This window comes from Diadema setosum, chromosome 6, assembly GCF_964275005.1.
Source record: "Diadema setosum chromosome 6, eeDiaSeto1, whole genome shotgun sequence".
Taxonomy (NCBI): domain Eukaryota; kingdom Metazoa; phylum Echinodermata; class Echinoidea; order Diadematoida; family Diadematidae; genus Diadema; species Diadema setosum.
In genome coordinates this window covers 31,692,601-31,715,806 of record NC_092690.1, presented here as the reverse complement: position 1 = coordinate 31,715,806, position 23,206 = coordinate 31,692,601, and the positions used below count along the sequence as shown (strand labels likewise).

At 37.8% G+C, this 23,206-nt stretch overlaps 1 protein-coding gene across 1 annotated transcript; it reads right to left on the bottom strand.

Moving 5' to 3' along the window:
• Window positions 1-9,892: 9,892 nt before the first annotated feature.
• Window positions 9,893-22,811, bottom strand: LOC140229726 (uncharacterized). The gene is made up of 8 exons (XM_072309965.1): window positions 22,800-22,811; window positions 21,901-21,918; window positions 16,611-16,704; window positions 15,563-15,682; window positions 13,178-13,387; window positions 11,714-12,085; window positions 11,135-11,209; window positions 9,893-10,026 (listed from the first exon to the last, which is right to left on the bottom strand). Exons 1-8 carry the CDS (start codon window positions 22,809-22,811, stop codon window positions 9,893-9,895), a joined length of 1,035 nt encoding a protein of 344 aa, XP_072166066.1.
• Between the last annotated feature and the right edge of the window lie 395 nt (window positions 22,812-23,206).

Sequence of the window (23,206 nt, the reverse complement as noted above, 5' to 3'; positions counted from 1 at the left end):
TCACTTCTTCCGTAATGACATGACAGAAAACTTTCTTCACCGAATCGTTCTGCCGTAATTCATGAGCAAGTCATGGATATATACTTAGTTCGATTAAAAGTATACATTGAGTCATTGCAAAAGCATCTAATGAAAAGTATGCTTCAGAACTACATCATTGTCATTTATTCTATAACACTAATAATATAGAGCTATTGGTCCGCCATATTGCCTAACAGGTCGTTGTCCTCCTATCACTATACCACGTTTGTTTAGCAAATAAGGCACAGAATTTAATTTTTCACTTGTTGCCAAAGACTCTACAATCTTCTTTACCGCTATTCCCAGACGTGTATGCTGGTGCTGTATGAATTAGAAACGGAAGCTTACAAAATATTCACCATCTAACAAGGCAAAAGCGAAGTGATGTCTCGTCCACGTATCGACTTTGTGATTACAGAGATTTTCAAATGGCATAGGCCTAGTTCATTGACTTTTTGACTGTTGACGTAGTCGGACTTCACCAATATTAACACTTGACAGCAATCATTAGATGATCTGAGGAGTGAATTTGGTGGTCATATAGCTCAAAAGTGTGGAAAGTTATTGAAAGAACACCAGAATACTATGTCCACAGTGTTTATCAGGTGAGATACAAACATAGAACAAGTTCCAGTGGGTTTCAGGAGGTTACTTTTCCAGCCATCAGGGCTATAGTCTAGCTGGTAAAATTGGGTCTTTGAGGGCATCTGGCGGCTACCCCCCCCCCACTTCTTAAAACGTCTGGCAACGGCCATGCATATATCCTGTAAGTGTAAATAACAAGTTCCAGTGGGTTTCATTAGGTTATATTTTCAGCTAGGCTAGCCTAGCTGGAAAAAGTTGGGTCTTTAAGGGCGTCTGGCGGCTACCCCCCACCACTTAAAACGTCTGGCAATGGTCATTCATTTATCCTGTAAGTGTAACGAACAGGTTCCAGTTGTTTTCATGGGGTTACTTTTCCAGCTAGGCTGGCCTAGCTGGAAAAATTTGGGTCTTTAAGGGCGTCTGGCGGCTACCCCCCACCACTTAAAACGTCTGGCAATGGTCATTCATTTATCCTGTAAGTGTAACGAACAAGTTCCAGTGGGTTTCATTAGGTTACTTTTTCAGCTAGGCTAGCCTAGCTGGAAAAATTTGGGTCTTTAAGGGCGTCTGGCGGCTACCCCCCACCACTTAAAACGTCTGGCAATGGTCATTCATTAATCCTGTAAGTGTAACGAACACGTTCCAGTGGTTTTCATGAGGTTACTTTTTCAGCTAGGCTAGCCTAGCTGGAGTTGGGCCTTTAAGAGCGTCTGGCGGCTACCCCCCACCACTTAAAACGTCTGGCAATGGTCATTCATTTATCCTGTAAGTGTAACGAACAAGTTCCAGTTGTTTTCATGGGGTTACTTTTCCAGCTAGGCTAGCCTAATTTTGAGGGGTCCTTTTTTTTTGGCCCTCCTGGCCACACCCACCACCGTCTGGCAACGGCCATGCATATATCCTGTAAGTGTAAATAACAAGTTCCAGTTGTTTTCATGGGGTTACTTTTCCAGCTAGGCTGGCCTAGCTGGAAAAATTTGGGTCTTTAAGGGCGTCTGGCGGCTACCCCCCACCACTTAAAACGTCTGGCAATGGTCATTCATTTATCCTGTAAGTGTAACGAACAAGTTCCAGTGGGTTTCATTAGGTTACTTTTTCAGCTAGGCTAGCCTAGCTGGAAAAATGTGGGTCTTTAAGGGCGTCTGGCGGCTACCCCCCACCACTTAAAACGTCTGGCAATGGTCATTCATTTATCCTGTAAGTGTAACGAACAAGTTCCAGTTGTTTTCATGGGGTTACTTTTCCAGCTAGGCTGGCCTAGCTGGAAAAATTTGGGTCTTTAAGGGCGTCTGGCGGCTACCCCCCACCACTTAAAACGTCTGGCAATGGTCATTCATTAATCCTGTAAGTGTAACGAACACGTTCCAGTGGTTTTCATGAGGTTACTTTTTCAGCTAGGCTAGCCTAGCTGGAGTTGGGCCTTTAAGAGCGTCTGGCGGCTACCCCCACCACTTAAAACGTCTGGCAATGGTCATTCATTTATCCTGTAAGTGTAACGAACAAGTTCCAGTTGTTTTCATGGGGTTACTTTTCCAGCTAGGCTAGCCTAATTTTGAGGGGTCCTTTTTTTTTGGCCCTCCTGGCCACACCCACCACCGTCTGGCAACGGCCATGCATATATCCTGTAAGTGTAAATAACAAGTTCCAGTTGTTTTCATGGGGTTACTTTTCCAGCTAGGCTGGCCTAGCTGGAAAAATTTGGGTCTTTAAGGGCGTCTGGCGGCTACCCCCCACCACTTAAAACGTCTGGCAATGGTCATTCATTTATCCTGTAAGTGTAACGAACAAGTTCCAGTGGGTTTCATTAGGTTACTTTTTCAGCTAGGCTAGCCTAGCTGGAAAAATGTGGGTCTTTAAGGGCGTCTGGCGGCTACCCCCCACCACTTAAAACGTCTGGCAATGGTCATTCATTTATCCTGTAAGTGTAACGAACAAGTTCCAGTTGTTTTCATGGGGTTACTTTTCCAGCTAGGCTGGCCTAGCTGGAAAAATTTGGGTCTTTAAGGGCGTCTGGCGGCTACCCCCCACCACTTAAAACGTCTGGCAATGGTCATTCATTAATCCTGTAAGTGTAACGAACACGTTCCAGTGGTTTTCATGAGGTTACTTTTTCAGCTAGGCTAGCCTAGCTGGAGTTGGGCCTTTAAGAGCGTCTGGCGGCTACCCCCACCACTAAAACGTCTGGCAATGGTCATTCATTTATCCTGTAAGTGTAACGAACAAGTTCCAGTTGTTTTCATGGGGTTACTTTTCCAGCTAGGCTAGCCTAATTTTGAGGGGTCCTTTTTTTGGCCCTCCTGGCCACACCCACCACCGATGACCAGCCAGACGTGCATTTCCATACTTAGGGGCATATGTACTAAATTGCTATATACATAAAAATTGGTAACCTTTTCAGCTAGGCTGACCCCCGCTGGCTCCCGGACTAACAATCCCATACTGAACAGAGATTTTGTGTGTGTGTGTGTGTGTGTCCTAGAAATCAGAATTAAATTCATCTGTGTAAAAACAGTATTCTTTTTAAATAAAATTTAAATTAAAGTTGGCGTTACCTAAGACACGTCCATCTTTCTAACAAAGTTTTTGAAATCTCAGCACAAAGTTTTTACCATTGTACACGCTACATGCAATGTCGAAAAAAGTAGAAACGCAGGTCCATTTTATCACTGAAAATTGGTCAAGAGATAAACACATTGACGGATACACGCCTTTGAAGGGAGAGTTCATTCCTTAGCATGTACCTGTTATTCTTCATTATTTTATAATATTTTAAGAAGTCCATTCTTTGATGATTTTCTTTTTCTTTTTGCAATTCATGATTATGATAAGGAATATGTTAAATGAAAGAAAGATATCATTCAGAGGGGCGAAGGCTCAAGTTTTTTAGTTTCTTCAGTTTGTCTCCCTCTACAAAGGAATATGTTGTTAGAAATACCCTTTTAATGGGGTTATGATTTTTATCTTAGATTCTTATGATAGTTACTATCCTGTATGTCACTGTCAGTAATTTCATTGTGCAATTTTCGTTTGTTATGTTGACTGTGAATTTATCTGAACATCATTACAATTCTTAATATCGGAGAAATAATTGACAGAAAAAATATGAATATTCTGTTCCTGAAAAGACTTGAACGTGTAAAAAGGTAATATCTTCCAACCGGCATTAGGCACTATAATGCAGAAACAGTATTAGCACTGGTTGCACAGTTACCATGCATCCTGAATGCACCAGCCACATACCGGTATCTGCATGACACACGTATAACATAACCCTTGCTGTACTATTGTTGGTAGAAAACACCAGATTGATAGCTAGAACTTGTTATTAAGAGTATGGTAGTCAATACTACTTGAAAAAATACAGAAAAAAATGCAAAAAAAATGGCAGTTGGGGTAGGGGTAAAAGGCAAGGAAATTTTATGCGTAAATATGGGCAAAAGAATAGTATCATGAGGAAGATTATAGGTTTTACACTAAAATTATCATTATAATCCATTTCCTTGACCCCCAAAACATGGGGTTAGACACCAAAACCATCACAATTGACCAAAAAATAGCCGAGTTATAACCAGAAATGTCTTTTTAAAGCCGAAACGGCGACCAGCTTTTCGGGGCACCCTGGATTTCGCATTTTTCGTTCTTTTTTTTTTTCAAAAATGGTGTCAGTAGGCACAAAGTCATCAAACTAAGGTGTGATGAGCATGTTCTGAAAATGTCATCCTCTTTAGCCCATGTCTAAGAGATATCAAGGGATGACGACTGTAATATTTAGCCTGTTATTTAGAGAGTTCCTTAGTTGTTTATTTAATCAGTCAGAATAAGCACACGATCTTGGCAGTAATTTGTTGTATTACAATCATGACGAGTTTGAACAATGCAAATCCTTTAGCGATATCGATTGCATCGGATGCCCAAGGGAAGAAACGGACACTGGTCAAAAAGTATATGTGCACATTTTGTTAACACGCAGGTGATAGGATGATATGTTTTTATTCTTCTAGGTCTTGGATGCAAGTAAGGAAGTTTGCTGAGGTAGTACATCTACCTCCGGGGTTTCTCGAGAGGGGTAACTATAGAGCATAGCAACAGCATCATCTCTGTGGGGATTGGTTGGTGCTGCATAGCTAGGCACTAGTCTCTGCGTTCAAACTGTACTAATTTCAAACATTTAGCATCTCCCTTTTTTTAGAAAAGTAAAGTTTCTCTTTTTCACACAGATTTTTTCATTTATCAACTACCACTGAAAATTAATAAGCCATTGTCTTTTTAGGATTATCATGGCAATTATTTGATACGTTGTTCACACAATATACTTGTCCTATTTGAGTAATAATGGAAATACGTCTTGTATGGGCGTGTTTGACTTGCCATATCTTATATCTTACATTCAACTTGTGTAATCATAGCAACACATTATTGTGTAATCATGTGTAATCATAGCAACACATCTTATAAACACAAACATTACTGATACTTGTAAAGTGAGTAACACTTCACTTCAATATTGAGATATCACGGCTTTGTATGACACATTACAACGCACTCTTATAACGACGTAAGTTCAATCTCGCTCTTCACACTTGGAGGAATACTTGTGATTGTTTTGTAAACTGTACTTTTGTTCACTTTTAGAAATGTGTTATTTTTGTCCTTGAAGAAACGTTAATCATTGTTTCTCTTATAATAATCGACAAAGCTGTTACTTTTGATAAGTTAGATGAAACACTTTTATTGCACTCAAAATGTAACCAACTCTACTCTCCAGATGAATAGTTCAACAGCTAAACATTATCACAATCCCGTGATCATTGTCATTTCATTTCCCGTCAAATTCCGGTATCTATCCTATAAAATAGATAAGTTTTTACACTGGTCCATATTTTTGACCTGATCTTGTGATACGATATTATGTTGAGTCATCTAGCTTTGTTGCATTAAGGATTGTTTTCCGCTGTACCTCTTCTGATGTCAATTCTGTTTTGACAGGAGCATTTTTCCTTCACATTCCACTATGCAACTTCTTGGAAACTTTGTCTTTGAAACAACAACGCTTTTCGCTTCGATCAAAATAATTTTTACTGCACTTTTGTTTCTTGGTCAGCTTTGTTTGCACATTCTTTATTACTTTTGGTTTCAGCAGCTGACTAGCTGTTGGCAGGGTGGTCCTTGTCCTCCTCTGCATCAACAATTGTGCAGGACTAGCATCTAGCCCATCGATCGGTGTGTTCCGATAGTCAAGAAATGCCAAACCTGGATCTGTTCCATCTCTCATTGCCTTTTTCATTAGACATTGCGATTTGTACTGTCTTTTCAACTTTCCCATTGCTATGTAGAAAGTGATGAAGACGTGACATGCTTGAATTGGTATATACAGACAAGCAAACTCTTTGAACTGGTCACTTGTAAACTGTGTACCATTATCTGATACCACAATCTCCAGTATACCATTACGTGCAAAAGTGTTGTTTGCATACTAACTTCAATTACTCTTACGCTATTAAAACATTTTTTTTTTTGTTTTTGTTTTCCATGTTCAAACGTTATCAAATAAAACTGTGTGAAACAAAACTCAATTTTCAATTAATTGAAACTCGAATCATCCCATCTTTGTGGTTAAGAGATTTGTGTTGGTCGTGCGGGTGTGCTTTCCCAGGGCTGTTGGAAGATATTACCTTTTTACACGTTCAAGTCTTTTCAGGCACAGAATATTCATATTTTTTTCTGTCAATTATTTCTCCGACATTAAGAATTGTAATGCTGTTCAGATAAATTCACAGTCAACATAACAAACGAAAATTGCACAATAAAGTATTACTGACAGTGACATACAGGATAGTAACTATCATAAGAATCTAAGATGAAAATCATATAACCCCATTAAAAGGGTATTTCTAACAACATATTCCTTTGTAGAGGGAGACAAACTGAAGAAACTCAAAAATTTGAGCCTTCACCCCTCTGAATAATATCTTTCTTTCATTACATTTTAACATATTCCTTATCATAATCATGAATTGCAAAAAGAAAAGGAAAATCATCAAAGAATGGACTTCTTAAAATATTATAAAATAATGAAGAATAACAGGTACATGCTAAGGAATGAACTCTCCCCTCAAAAGCGTGTTTCCGTCAATGTGTTTATCTCTTGACCAACTTTCAGTGATAAAATGGACCTGCGTTTCTACTTTTTTCGACATTGCATGTAGCGTGTACAAAAGTAAAAACTTTGTGCTGAGATTTCAAAAACTTTGTTATAAAGATGGACGTGTCTTAGGTAACGTTAACTTTAATTTAAATTCTGTATAAAAAGAATACTGTTTTTACACAGATGAATTCAATTTTAATTTCTAGGACACGAATAAGAAACATCTCTGTTCAGTTATGCGATTGTCCCCCAGGAGACGTCCCCGGGGCAGTTGTCAGGTGGGAGTTGTCCTCCGGGGGAGTTGTCCCCCGGGGGAGTTGTCCCCCGGGGGAGTGGTCCCCCGGGGGAGTTGCCCCCGGGGGGAGTGGTCCTCCGGGGGAGTGGTCCTCCGGGGGAGTGGTCCCTCGGGGGAGTTGTCCCCCGGGGGAGTTGTCCTCCGGGGGAGTTGTCCCCCGGGGGAGTTGTCCCCCGGGGGAGTTGTCCCCCGGGGGAGTTGTCCCCCGGGGGAGACGTCCTCCGGGGGAGTGGTCCTCCGGGGGAGCTGTCAGGTGGGAGTAGTCCCCGGGGGACTAGTCCTCCGGGGGAGTTGTCCTGATACGATATTGTACATAGTTTTCAGGCTGAATTTTCCAGTCTTGTGTATCTGGTGGTTTTATTGTTTGTTTGTTTTTTGTATCTGTAAATAGGAGTTTCTGCAATTTACAAGCTTTGCTTCTCAGCAGGACTCCTATCTTTTCCACCTCATGTACATGTTAACTCTTTTTAGCTATCTGTCATGTTTGTGTAATCATTGATTTCTTCTCTTCAGTACCCAATATTACAATTTCTGTAATTTGTTTTCTTGGTGGAATTGAACAAATAAATTGAATTGAATTGAATTGAATTGAAAAATTGAATTGAATATATATAGGTACATAATGATTATTCATATTGAATATATATATATATATATATATATATATATATATATGTTGCGAATTCACGTATTGGCTCCAATGTAACGAAGAATAAACCGGCAATGCAATATTTCGTCAGTATTGCATTGAGTCAATAAACTCTATATGGCGAAACATTGCATTACCGGTTTATTCTTCGTTATATATGTATATATATATATATATATATATATATATATATATATATCGAAAGAAATTAAACTTCACACGAACGTTGCTCTCGATCTGGTACTCTCTGTAGATTAATCAAGCTTTCGGCCTGCCATCAGGCATTCATGAAGATCTACTAACAGAACAACAATATTATCCTAATGTCATAATGTGCCATGATATAAAATGGAATGTTACATAATTTAGAAGATTCATTGTTCCGTTGGTAGATCTTGATAAAGGCCTGATGACAGGCCGAAAGCTCGAGTGGGGGAAAGGGAAAACAACATCGAGAGCAAAGTCCGCCTCAAGTCTAAGTTCTTTCAATATATGCTACCCACAATGAAGCAATGTGTACGTTTGAGAAGGGAACAATCTCTCGTACTATACATAGTTATGTATATATATATATATATATATATATATATATATATATTAAAGATATACATATTCACACACACACACACATGTATATATATATATATATATATATATATATATATATGAAGAGTTTGTTTGCAAAAACCGATAAGTCCATTTTTGAAGATTTTGAAGTACGGTCTCTGTCATAAAGCACAAAATGATACCTTTTAAATGATATATTGGTCACTACATATAAAGGTACATGTTTGAAGTTATGATCAAAAGAAGCACAAATTTTCTTATTATTCTCTTTATTTTTCTTGACCTATAATCGCAAATATCTCCATTTGACAAATATGGACTTATCGGTTTTTGCAAACAAACTCTTCATATATATATATATATATATATATATATATATATATATATTTGCTATACACACATATATTACGACTTTCCATAACAAATGGTGCTAAATCAATTTTCCATCAGATTCGGATTTTTGACAAAAAAAAAAATTGTATTCATCTTTAGCACATAGATAGGCACCTCTCTCTATGAAGAGTGCACATTTAGGGTATGGTACCAATCACGTAGTCTCTTTTACAGACAAAAATACATTTATCTTTCTTCAACCGTATATAAAAATTGATATTTGATTCACCATTTCTCCTTGTGCAACATAAAATACAATGCTAAACCAACACAAGATTGTGATTCAACACCCTTCGAACTTATTCAATCGTTTAGTTTCTCGCGTTGATCAGCTAGCTAACAATATGAACAGGCGAGCTAATATTCCTTTCAAAATTTTGTTGGACAGATCTGCAAATTCAGCATCATCTACTCTATCGTTCAAACTCATGTTCATTCTCTTGCGAGACTCTGTAATTGTAGATATAATCGGTGAATATCAACATGCAATGCTGTCAAATCTAAAATTTCGTTTTGTCAAGAGAGTTGTTAACCTATCCTTTTGCGTGTAGATAATATTCGAAGTACCACCATTACAAAAGGAAATCCGGAAAAAAGAAAGAAAGAAAGGAAGGAAGAAGAAGAAGAAGAAGAAAGAAAGAAAGAACAAAAGAAAGAAATTGAAGAAGAAGGGTTCAAAGGAGACCCATTGGAGTCACCCATCTCTTGAGTATCACAAGTTAACCTTCCACATTAAAGCTAGTATCACGAGCTTCATTCTGCGTATGATTGTGATATAATAATTATTCATGTAATTCCTATAAATGACTCTTGTCACCCCGTCCAAATGACATCAACGAAGTGTTCTTTGAAAGTCGTTTGAACCAACTTGCACATGAGCTAAATACTAATTGGCTTTTTCTAGCAGATTGTTATTTAAGAAGAACACTGCACACCAAACATTTGGAGCTTTCGGCGACCTCGCGTAGGACTTGGTTTCCATTTCCATTATTCTATCAGACTGGCATTGACACCTGCCAATTTTGTTGAAACCTGTCCCCCTCCCCCCCCCCCCCCAAAAAAAAAAAAAAAAAATCATAATAAATAAATAGGCCTAAGCATGATATTATTCTCCTCCAAAAGTGTCTTGCCATTGTCACCACACTCGATCGGCCAAGGACGCATTTATGAAATTGGGTCGGAACAGGAAGTGTTCATCGAGCATCTTTTTTTCAAGAATGTACGGCACGGACTTGATTCAAACCCAGGTGCCCGGATTATCTGATGAACTGCCCACCATTTCACGTAGTCTCTCAGCCTCTCTCGCAGATGTTTGACCCTCGACTTCTGTGAGAACCTCATTTTTACCACGGACGCAGTCTCTATAGTCTCCTAGGGACAGAGATAACAAAGATATTCGGCAGTCATTTGGTTGGGAAACAGAAGAATAAAATAATTCAGAGGTTAAATAACGGAGGAAAAGTGAACTGTTTACTGCCTGTGTATAAGGAGCTGGCAAGACAGTATATTTATGTGCTGATGTACGATAAATCATGTGCTACTTAGAATTACTATACTTAGGAAAATAAACTTAGATCATGTTTTCGTATTGAAATACGATGGATGAATTGCGTAATGAGCCACTTCTGGATTATTGATAATATATATTGATTAATTAATGAAGGGCATAAAAAAGACTATTGTCTCTATTATGTTAACATATTCATAATCAATTATTTTGTTTTGATTTCGGTCTTCTTACTGCAGTGCCATGCAATGAACAAACTGACGTTGAAATATATCATGTTTTTTTTTGTTTTTGTTTTTTTTCTTAGCGCGGCTATATCAGTCCCAGTTAAATGAAGACTAAATGGCCATCACCTAGTTCCGTTTGAATCATGTGGCTCTATTATCAATATTTCCCTATAACATAACAACGTTTGATTTAGGAATAGCAAATTAAATGAAACGTTTTATATCTATCTATCAAAATGAACTGCAACATAAAGTACAGCATCAAAGTAAGGTAAAGGTAAAAATACACATCACATCGGATCGAATGAGGAAAAATCGTTGGTATAATTGATGGACACGAGGAATTTTGTAAACTCGGTTACATTCATTTATTCAGGGCGTTTCCGGTTACATAGACTATTCAGTTGTATGGATCCTCTTCTAAATTTGGGAACACTGATGGGGTCGGAAGATAGTGCCGGTTTATATTTTGCAAACACATTTTTTTTTTTCACCCTAGCGATAATGCTTGCCTAGATTTATGACAAGCATAATTATGATATCGTGTTTTTATAAAGATGACAATATTAAAATAGGGAACCAATACCCCCCCCCCCTCCAAAAAAAAAAAAAAAAAAAGACCAACAATGTCTGAAGCTAGCACCGTGGATTTACCACTAACTGACTTACTACCCAACTCTGTTTTTTTTTACACTCTTAACATTTTTCACATTCTCGAAATAATGAGATGTCTAGTGTCACTTACGTTTACTGAAGAACCAGCAAGTAACACCAAACACAGCAGCAAAAATAGCACCAAGAATCGGTGCTATGACAGAAGCTATGGAAACACATGTGAGACAAAAAGAAAAGAACAATTACGCGAATATTTTTTTCTTTTATTGTGGCATTACAATATCAGCATTGGTTTAAAAGGGTTAGATCCTAAACAAATGTGATGTTGAATTGATGCAATCTTGTCAATTTCAGTCTAATTTATCTTTTACATTTTTTTTTTTTTGTGTGAGTGTGTGTGTGTGTGGGTGTTGTTGTTCAATTCGAACTGCCTTCTGTTGTACTTCCACTTCGAAAACGCCTAATTTTTGGCTGGACAGTCCGGTCACTAAAATAAAACTGGCAAAACTGCGTTATTATTCCCTTGTACAGAATTTGAACGATGGTGATAGAACCAAGCACACACATGAATCTCTCTCTATCCCTCTCTCTCTCTCACACACACACACATTACACTATACTGCGTTTGATTTAATTGTCTATACACCTCCCTAGTAAGCAATGCAACCGACTGACGTAGTCCAATAACCAGAGAAGATTGACCGCATACCGATAAAAATTCCTATTAATTTCTTGGACGGGTATGTAGCTGATGTCGGTATCCCGGTTGTTGAAGTTGGAGTCGCAATGGTCACAGATATCCTTGCCAGTTCTACCCGGGTAGACGTCATTTCAGCTACACACGTGAAAACGTCACTCCGTTCAGGCGTTATCTTTACTAGTGCTTCAATATTCTGCGTTCCGTTTTTGTGGTAAAACGAGTTGTAGGCGATCGGGGAAACCTTGCCTTTGTTCGGGAGCCAATAAAGCGAGACGATATCTTGTGGGACGTTCCTCGCCTTACATTGCAGCATTGCATCTTGCGGTTCGTAAGCCAGAAAGCAGTCCGTATTGCTTGAGCATCCCTTGACAGAAAGGAAATCTGCAATTACAGGAGACAGTCGGGTCATCAATGAATATTGTTTACTTATGCAGATTTGTAGAATAAGCAGATACGATGATTACAACGATAATAATCAATAAAGAAAAAAAAATGCTACTAATAATAATACTATAAAATAAATATAATTTCATGATAGAAACATTAACTTCTTGCTACTACGTGGTTGAGGCAGTGTCAGGTAATGACTTTGCCAAGGACCAAAAGAGGCGATCTATCTGTTCCTCCTCATGGGATAATCGGAAAAAGTTTGTAAAGTTTATCTCTTCTTTCTCCATCTCTGCTTTCCCTCTCATTTCGAATTGTCTTATCTTTTTTCTATATTTCTCATCCTCTCTTCCCATCTCAATCTTTCTCATATTTCTGAGCTTCAGCTGTAATTACTGCTGTTTCATGTTTGTTTGTTTTTGTGTATAGCCTACAGTGTTATGTGTGTTGTGTTTAACTGTCTAAAGATATGATGTGAATTAATTGTCGGAGGCCTAAAGTAATATAAGCTGTGCTTTTGATTTAGGCTACTCCACTTGTGGTACCATGATTGTATACATTTACTGTTTTTTTTTTTTGCGCATATGTTATTAGAACATACGTTTCGATATCTTATTTATACCCAAAAGAAAAACAACAACATTTTATTGAATTCAATGATAATCATTGTGACCCAGTAATGCTTGTTTCTCTGTGAAAACGAATTTGAAATACCGTTAAGTCTAAACTAAATAATCAATCAATCTATCTATCTATCTATCTAATCTCTCTTATCTTGACATGACATATTTAGAATGAGTAGCCTACATTCTTCCGGATACCCACTTTATTTTCCAAAATCTTCACTGAGAGAACGTTTCTTGTGCAAGAACGCAAATGCATTACATTACATTACATCACATAAAAACACTCTTAATGAAGTGAAATGTTGAAATACATACAAAGGAATAATTTCGGAACATTGAAGAAAAATAGCGAGAGAAAGGGAGTGGGGGAAAGCGAACAAAAAAAAAAAAGAATGAATGATGAAAGGTTTATATAAATTTGATAGGAATGACTGGACGTCAGAGATTGCGTGAAACTAACCTGTCACTGACACGTCGGTATGGTTTTGGGTAACGTTGTTTGAAAAGTCGGCCACTCGGCAGAAATATCGGCCAGCATCGTTGTCCTTGACTGTGTGAATGATCAGCGAGAAATTGGCGTCCATCGTCATCAGACCATCGCTGTATCTTCTTCCATCTATCTCATTTTGGTACCACTTGACCAGAAGGGTGACAGAATTGGCAGCATGTTCTGAAGGCAGGAGAGATTAGTAAAACAAATATAGACCGATTCAAGCGACTGTTCATGGAAGTGCGCCCTCTTAAGGCGACGCCATAACTGGGGGCCAAACAGGCCGGGTCGGCAAGCGCCCTGCGTGCGTGGCAAGGGTGCCAGCGGCAGCCAGTGCTTTTACCACCCAGCGCCAGCCGGCCAGCTAGCTATCTCTGGCGCTGGCAGCAATCGACGCATCTGGCTTTGTGACAACTAGAGTCTATTTTTTTTTTTTCGCTAGCGAATTAAAAGTAAATAAAATTAAACAACTTACACCGACTATGAGCGAATGGGCAGATGGCATACGGCTGTAGCCAAAAATTGAATTTCAAGGTAAATATCGGTACGATCCTTGAATGTTTGTAGACTCTATTTCTTTGGCGATGACTTGGGTACTCGCGTGTGTAAAGCCCCGTATATTCACATTTGTGTAAGAGAATAAAAACCGCTAGGGAGAATTATTGCTAGGCGCAGGCAGACGTCTTGCTAATAAGCCTAGGCTGTTGACAAGTTAACTGATATAATTAAATACCAATAAAAGATAAGAATCTTGAGCTAGATATGGCACAATAAATTGCAAGCTATCAGTTAACTTAACCTTCTTAGGGCAGGCTTTTGCCTTTACTCGGGAGTGTCGGGCCAGCAGGGTAGAATCTGTCTAACGTTAGATCTTGTCTAGAAATCTAGGCAACAGTCCAGACTAGATCTAGACCTATTGACTTCTAGAACCCTACATCCTATATCATTTTCGGTTGTTGATAACTTCAGGTAAGCCTAACTAAGTAAACCAAACGGATTATAGATCTAGGCATTTCTAGGCCGTATATGCATAGTTACGACTACTTCTGATGTCTACAACCAAAACTTCTACTGTTACTTTTAGGTCTAAATAACCTTGCATAACATCACGCTAACGCCTAATATTATAATCTACAAAAGTGATTTTTAAATGATACTTTCTTAGTATGATTATGAAACGGATGTTTGCCACCATCCATGGTTTAATATTTATAAGTATCACCTTATCAAAAGTCAAATTCAGAGTTCCAGGCCAAAATTGAATAGGCCTATATGGTCAATTCAGTGCTGAACATTGAAGAAGTGAAAACAATATACCGGTAAGAATTTAACGCATCTTGAAACATTTATTTAGCTGTAGTGTAGGCTGTAAAATGTTTGTCATAATAATAAAGTATAGCCAGGAAGTGTATTCTAACTTTGGCAAGTAGGACACCATGGATTAAAAAAAAAAAAAAAAAAAAAAAAATATGTGAATTATCAAATTCTTTGATCTAAACTTATCTTCTAAGATGAACAGCATATTTTACGAATATACTGTGATAACCTAATTCAATAGAGAATCTAGTAGACATAGTTTGTTTCAAAATCTGTGCATTTTTATACCGTTGTATTTCACTTGTCTTTAATTTTGCCTTAATTTATTTAACTGTGTCTGAATTTTACACACTGCCGTACAGCTTCCATTTCCATTTTTTCTGTTATTTGTGCACCTAACAACTGCACAATGTATTTTCCTGATCCTTCCTTTGAAGCTTTCAAATTGGGTCAATATGCCTGAATCACTCAATTTGTCCAAAAGAAAGGCATTAAAAGCCGCTGAATGACTTTTCCACAGTGAGTAAATAGCGCGGCGCCAGCGGTCGCCGGCCGCGGCGCAGCGGCCGCGCCCGGCTAACTATGCGCGATGGGTACGCTAGGCTGCTGAGCTGCTGCGCGGCAACTGCAACTCGCTGGGTAGCTAGCTAGCCCCCGTTGGCCCCCAGTTATGACAACCGTTATAGCGCCGCTAGCGGCGGTAGGTGAATAGGTCATCGAAATTGAATCGGCCTATAGAGAAAAAAAAATACTTCGCAGTAGTCCTAAAAAGCCTTTTTGGGCAGCTTGATAATTTCGTAATGCGCTGTGAGGCCATATGTCTTACCATGTTGCGTATCACGCCTAACTTTTTTTTTTTATTGTATTTGACAAATTTCTACGAGCCATTGAAAGAAGACTGACATTTTCTAATGGCAAAAAAAAAAAGTGACACACTACCCTACAAAGTCTGTATCTAATTGTGTATTATAGGTACGTGCAAACTTTCTACCAACTGCGACAGATGAAGGCAACACTCTCACATCAGTCAGTTATTACCTTTGAGCCAGTACACTGCCTGTGGCGCGACGGAGAACTGACACTTGAGTTTCCCCGGAAGGCCTGTCAATAAAACCGGACGAGCATCAACGACCACAATGTCGTCTGAAACCTGGCAACCTGTTGAAAAATTGAATAGAATGAAACAATTTCAAAATCCCAATCCAAGACCTATTTTGAAATAGGCCTATGCATACCTTGGAACCCGTCAATCCCCAACTCCCCTCTTTCACGATTCTTTAACATGCATACTTTTTCCTGACATCATTCTGCTGGCCGATATTCACGTTACGGTCGTTTCTTAATTATCCCTTGTGTGGCTTTAATACATCTGTATTTCTGTTGTTTTGGGTGATTCGATTATCAAAATCGTCTTCCATATTTTTCAAAGTTATTGGTAATTGTCATATAATATTTCTTTTCATATAATACAATATTTCATATAATATTTCTTCTCTCTCTCTCTCTCTCTCTCTCTCTCTCTGTACTTTAACCGTTGACCCTATTTCGTCGTCTTGCCGACATTGCTGTTCAGACTTTGATCATTCTACTTACGGATCATTTTTTTCATTGTACCCTAAACCGCTCACTGAGTGACATGTATCATGACACTGCTGATCTCACTAACCTTGTCAGGTGGTTGGCCAAGTGCATTATAAATGAAGGTTTCTTTCATTGGACAATATCATTGTAATTGTCATGAAGATAATACTTTCTGACAATTTTCGTTGCAGAACTAAATGGATGATTTTGAAAGAAAGCATGATTCGCTACAGGAAAAGGTATGGTAATGTCCATGTTACACATATTTTGATACAAACTGCAATGTCAATGTAATTACCTCTTGGTAGTTTTAATCACAGAAAAAAAAAATAACTGGCTGTTGTCTCTACCAGGTAAAGAAAAGCGACCGATCTTAACTAAGTAAAGTAAGGACAAATACTAATCGATTGGCGAGTGTTTACCAGTTGCGTATGATGTATAATCTTTTAATTATTATTTGTTTTTGTTACAGTAAGTAGTTAATTACCATTTGTTTTACACTTACCGGTGTCTCTAGAGATTACAATTAGACATGCAGTGAAGATAGCAATAGTCCTCTGGTAACCCATTTTGTTAAATCTGTTTCTCTCGAGAAAAACCTGCCAAGAAAGAATGAATAACTCAACAAGGTGAAGGTTATCATGCAGCATGAGACGCTTTAAAACAACGATGAACTTTAGACGCTTTTAACAGTTATTGTTCTTTGATTATTCTCAATATTTCACTTATTCTCCTTTGCTATTTAAATGGCATTTGATATTTAATATACAATAACTTGAAAGCACGTGTTTTTAGCCCGCATTTAAGCGGTTACAAAGTAACAAAATAACGTGCAAAGCACAGAACACTTGAAAGAAAAAGAAACAGGAATGTGACATAGTGCAAAGGTAAGGGTTGCCAGGGTAAGGATTTGTATCTAAACAGAAACATCATATCTTGCAGATCTCATTACATTTTCCATAGAAGCTCTCTTTCATGACTCTAATTTGCACAGCCTCTCGGTGTTCAATCCAGTTCCATATGGGTGCACGTCACGAGACCGACACCCAAGAGTCATACAGTCCACAAGTCATACAGCTCACAAGTCATACAGCCCACCAGTTTTACAGCCCACGAGCTCGACACAGTGTAAATTAAGCCCATGAGATCGACATCAAGTAAAATAAGCCCTCTAGTTACACAGCCCGGGCCATGAGTTCGAAATTACGCACAAAAGGCTCACGTGACAGACACTAACTAGTCAAAAGACGTTCGCGAGACCGACACTGGGCAAAAGAGGCTCACGAGACCGACACTAGGCAAAGAAAGCCCACGACACCGACAGGATGAACAGCGCCCCCTATTGACCAATTAAGGGTAGTTGTACAGGATGTCCAGCTAATGACATAAGAGATGGAAAAGGATAGTTGCTAGGGTATTACCTCATCAATTGCCCTCCCTCACCCCCTGAACGGTTCAAGATCTACAATTGTGTTTGCGTATGTGAGTGTTTGTGAAAAAAATAAACAAAATTAAGTAAAAGGGCATGAGATGTTTCAACTTTACTTTCGAAAATGCCAAAACGCCCTCGTTTCCCTCTCTGCAAAGCCCATACCGGTATATACCTGCTTAAAAAGAAAAATAATAGAATGATGTGGACATTCAGATCAACCAACTTGAAAATTACCCATCAGTTATGAAATGAAGTTCACTACAAGAACATTATTTACAAAATATTCAATGTTGTAGTGCACACCTGTTTTACATGATATGGGGGGGGGGGTGCATCCATTAAAGTAACTTTTCTATTTTATGAAATATGTACTGTTTTGAGAAGAATAATTTTATAAACGCAAACTACTGAAATCGACGTGAATCGTTGTGATAAAAAAAAAGTTTTCATCCGTTGAATTTAATATATTAAAGTTGAAGAGAAAATTGCAAAGTGAACTCTCAGCAGGCGGGTAAAAGCAGGCAGAAAGAATATCTCATAAGGCATAATTAACTTGCGAAGCGAGAAAGAAAAGGGCAAGAAAAAAAAAAACTTAGATCCTGTCCACCGTCTAAGTAAAAAATAGGAAAGCCTAGTGAATATAGCATGATGGCATCTAACATTATGCAATTCATCGTTCTTGTCCTCTATCACTTTTACATCTTTTTTTTTTTTTTTTTTTTTTTGGGGGGGGAGGGGGGGAGTTAGTGGAGGGGTCCTATGAAGAGGACAATAAGAAAAAAAAACATGAAGAGTTTGTTCGCGGAAACCGATAAGTCCATATTTGAAGATTTTGAAGTACGGTCTCTGTCATAAAGTACCAAAAAAAAAAAAAAACATTTTAAATGATATATCGGTTACTACATACAAAGGTACATTTTTGAAGTTATGGTCAAAAGAAGCAAAAATGTTCTTATTATTTTCTTTATCTTGACCTTTATCTCCATATCTCCATTTGGCAAATATGGACTTATCGGTTTTTGCGAACAAACTCTTCAAATATAACATTTAATGTAGCTCCCCGTAGCGTGACAGAACTGCCCCCTAAAAGCCACAAGTGTAGAGATAAATACTTATTGTCGTTGATATGTAGATGGTGCTGTTATTAGTTAGTAACAATCTCTCGCTCGACAGCGTAATGAAATTGCACCCGCCAGTATGTAATTTTCCCCTTGATTGAACACCCTACTCTTTACATGTAATTGACATGTAGATGGCGCTGTTCATCCTGTCGATCTCGTGAGCCTTCTTTGCCTAGTGTCGGTCTCGTGGGCTTTCTTTGCCTAGTGTCGGACGGTCTCTTGAGCCTTCTTTGCCTAGTGTCGGTCTCGTGGGCTTTCTTTACCTATGTGTCGGTCTGGTGAGCCTTGAAGACCTGAATATAAGAACGACCCAAGTCCAATTTTTGGCCAAATTCAGTTTGACAGGGGAAATTGTAGCGTATGCATGGACTCATCTTGTGTATAAATGATAAATCCTAATTACCCCCGGAAGTGCCTGAAATGAATGAGTTAAATCTTATATCAATGTTAGAATGAAGGACTTGGTCATTCTTACATTCATATTATAGCGCCCTCTATCATCCTTCTCTTATCTCTATAGCAGAATATTATGTATATGAATTAAAGAACGACCCAAGTCCATATGATTCAAAGAACGACCCAAGTCCATCACACAAAATGGCCTCTCCACAATTAATGTAAATGTGAATTGTCATAATAATGTATAACCGAATTTGTATATACAATGTTGCCTTCCCATCACAGTTAAATAGAACATTTTTGGAAAAATAAAAAAGATATGAATTTTTTTTAAGTTTACTCGAAATGGCCTTCCATGGACTTGGGTCGTTCTTATATTCATATACTCAGTTGTGTTTTGTCGGTCTGATGGGCTTTTTTTTGCTTTATAGTGTTGGTCTCGTGAGCCTTTTTTGCCTCGTGTCGAACTCATGGGATGTAAGACTTGTGAGCCGTATAACTCATGGGCTGTATGACTCATGGACCTATTTTTGATGTCGGTCTCGGGGACCGTATGACTCGTGGGTGTCGGTCTCGTGGGATGACCTCTTCCATAAGGCTATTATTGTGTATCTTTTGACAGCAGGCGAGCTCGTTGGCTTATTATTAAACATGTTTCCTATTGAAATCTGAAATCCTCGTTAGAGACATAATACACAAGCCATCAGGTAACTGTAACGAACGATTTAAATTCATTTAGTTTTTTTTTTTTCTTAATACTTGAAATAGCCAAAATGATCTTGCAACCTATCTTTATGATCCTTCCTAGACTAAGATGAATGTATTCACTTCATGTAATGTATGAAAGTTTGAGAAATTGCCAGCAGGGCAACGCCTTTGTTCCCACCACCCCCATTTCACCTCCACATTAATGAAAGTTGCATCCTACAGTCTCGTGCAAACAGTCACTGCTTCAGGATATGGAAATTGATTGGACAACACATTTCGGTTAGTTTTCGAATACATCTTATTTACAACATACCGATGTAAGTGAGACATTATATTACATTACATTTCATTACATTGACACTACATTAATTTTTTTCTAAGTATAATATGTTCGTTTATGTTTGACCCGTTTAAAGGCATTATTTATCATTTGCAGAAAAAAAAAACCCACCTGATTTTGCGCTTCAAAATACTTCTAACATGCGAGTTAGGGAAAGAAACATACAATGTACAAATAATGTTAGTCAGTATAATCAATGTTAAGTATAGTATTAAATATACAGGGTATGAGCATTAGTTATGATAGATGTTACAGTTTCTAGAATGAACCGTCTACAGTAATGGTTTATTGAGAAAAAATAGTTAAATCTCCTTAATGCTCTATTGCAAAGTTTCTATATGCAAGATGAATTTGGAAACAACTGACCTAGACATATGCCTAAAATGTGCAAACTCGAACATATTTTTTCAATCACTGTTTTCAATGGCAACGATACCTTTTTCCATCAATGAAAAGAGACAACTGGCTATTCCGACATTATCGATATGTAATAGGGTATGGATGTACACAGCAAATGCTTATGCACATTTCAAATTGGCAGATATCTAAAAACGGAACATCCTCACCACTTACTCACAGAGACAAGTGATGTACTCAACGACTTAACTACGTTTTAACTGATGTTCATCGAGGCACAACAGGTATTACAATGACATGTTCCGTCAGCTTTTACTTACCATGCACACAGTAGATATGGTGAAGATTGTCGTACTGAATGAATTAGGCTGCCAAATCACGAGACAAAAATAGGAGATTGCTCAATGATCCTATGACCTTAGCATATCCGTATCCACAAAATGGCTGGCCCTACCGTTGGCAATACATAATGGTTGCACAATATGCGTTTCTTTGCTATGTTTTTATTCACGAGTTTAACATGGAGCTATGATGACTATCAAAATTAGGATGGTGTTGTCTTTAACTACAGATTTTCTGATTTCACATGATTTTTAAATCTAGTGTGTCTCTAATCTTCTATCAAACTTTGTTTAAATATAAACAAAGGAATGACAAAAAAGGATTTTGTTTAAGTTTCTTATTTTTTTGTTTTTTAAACCTTGAAAGTTTGCTATCGAATCGAGGTGTGTCGTAGCTTCATGGTAAGAAAGATACCGTTACTTGAGAACGCCGCGAGAGTTTAATGAATTAAAATTCGCGTTTGCCTACACTTACAACTGTGATACATGATTAGTTAAGTCCTTTTTTATGATAAATTTTCCTGTTGGAAACCGTGACATAAATTAACTGAATTGAGTTGTGCGGTTATTTTGTTGCCATGAATCGTGAGGGACATGTTCTTGCTCTTGGGGTAGGTCATCGTCTACAATGCTACTATCATAATTTTAAGAAATGTGAGTGTGTGTTTTTGTTCGCGTGTGTAATGTGTTTTTGAGGGTGCGTGTGTGTGCTTATAAACACACGTGATTAGCAAAGCGAATTATCAAAGTTGTTTCTCTAGCGTGGTATGCTGAAATAGGTATTCTGTTTCCAAGATCTTCCTGATTTACTACAACCCCCCCCCCCCGGGAAAGTGAAACCGACAATGAAAAAAAAAAATGGTGGGAATTAGGAAATACAAAAAACAAGCAAACTGGAAAACAAACTATGAATTCGGCAGAACGACGTTTCAGGTACAAAAGTAATAATGACAAATATAATAACAACCACAATCTCTATGTTTTTTTTTTTTCATATCTCTGTTTTAATATATTTTTTTGCATATATTTTTCCATGCCAAAGTCAAAGCTAACACTGTCCATGCCATCATCAGTATATATAAAACCGCTACACCGACCTCTTCCTCTTCCTCTTCCTGTAAACCAACATGACACAGAAACATGGGAACAAAGGAAAGCATTCAATTTGGATTGTACCCACCAGCTAGCTAAGTTAAAAAAAAAAAGCTGTTCTAATGTGTGTGCACTCATAAGTACCTTAACAAGTGATGTCTATTTCTTGCTAAACTAATGGGGCAAGTGTAAATAATAATAATAACAATCGTTACAATAATAATAATATCAATAATGATCTCTGAAAGAGTTGGAAGTGGATAAATTTTATTCACACTCTTTGGAAACATTCACGTCATTTCTGAGTCTATGATATGGATAAAGTAATCTACTTTGTATGTAATTTGCATTAATCGACATAGAAATAGATTTTGTATCATTTTCTATGCAAATAAGTAGCATATTTGATTTGTGTGTGTAACAGCTCTGTGTTTTTGTGGAATAAATGCTTCAATACACGAATTGACACGCATACTTATAGTTTTTCAATAGACTCAGTTTTCACACAAATACAATCATTACACAAGAATTTGTTTTTACTCAACAAATCTTCACCAAAAATCTGCTTAAAAAATTTAGTAGCGTCGGCCAGCAATTCTTTATCATCCACGTTGCTTCTTCATCCATCCACCCATATGTTTTTTGAACCTCCGAAACCAGTCTTTTCAGCATGGTTAAAGCAATAATCAAGCTTTAAAGACACTTCAGAAATAAACTGCAGATGTGAAGTCGATGCGAGGTGACGAAAACATACATATAAAGAAAAAGATAATAGTAGGCTAATAGTACAAAAATAACAGATAATCTTGTGTGGATTGAAAAAAAAAAAAGATGAAGCCCACTCATATGATAGAGAGAGAGAAAGAGAGAGAGAGAGGTAGTTCACCATTGATTCATGGCATACATCATTGCCCATGTCGAATACACGTGGATGATTTGACGTAGGCTTACGACAACTTAGAGTCACCAAGAAAACTGGCAAGACACTCGAACAATCAATACACACTCTTTGTACAAGTGGTTGTAATGATGGTGACAATGCAGATTAGTGACAGCATTGTTCAGAAGGAAATATCATGCAGTCATGAGGTAACTTTCTTTAAATTATTATTTACTGTATTCTTGTGCCTCATTGGATAACACTAGAGGTTAATAAATGCAAAAGTCCTGTTTCGAGTCCTTTGGTTGAGCGGTTGCGCCTCTATGAAAGGGGATTTACACTCATTGTAATTGTTTGTATTAAAAGCAATTAATGCTCCTGCACAAAAAAAAAAAACTAAATCAAATCCCCTATGCAGTCGACGATGACGA

Bases quoted from the DNA above. Each gene is read 5' to 3' on its own strand.
- LOC140229726 (XM_072309965.1), bottom strand. The intron at 13,388-15,562 runs GTAATAACTGAC...TCCTGCCTTCAG, and splicing joins GGCAGTGTACTGGCTCAAAG to AACATGCTGCCAATTCTGTC. The intron at 10,027-11,134 runs GTAAGTGACACT...CTCTGTCCCTAG, and splicing joins TTGCTGGTTCTTCAGTAAAC to GAGACTATAGAGACTGCGTC.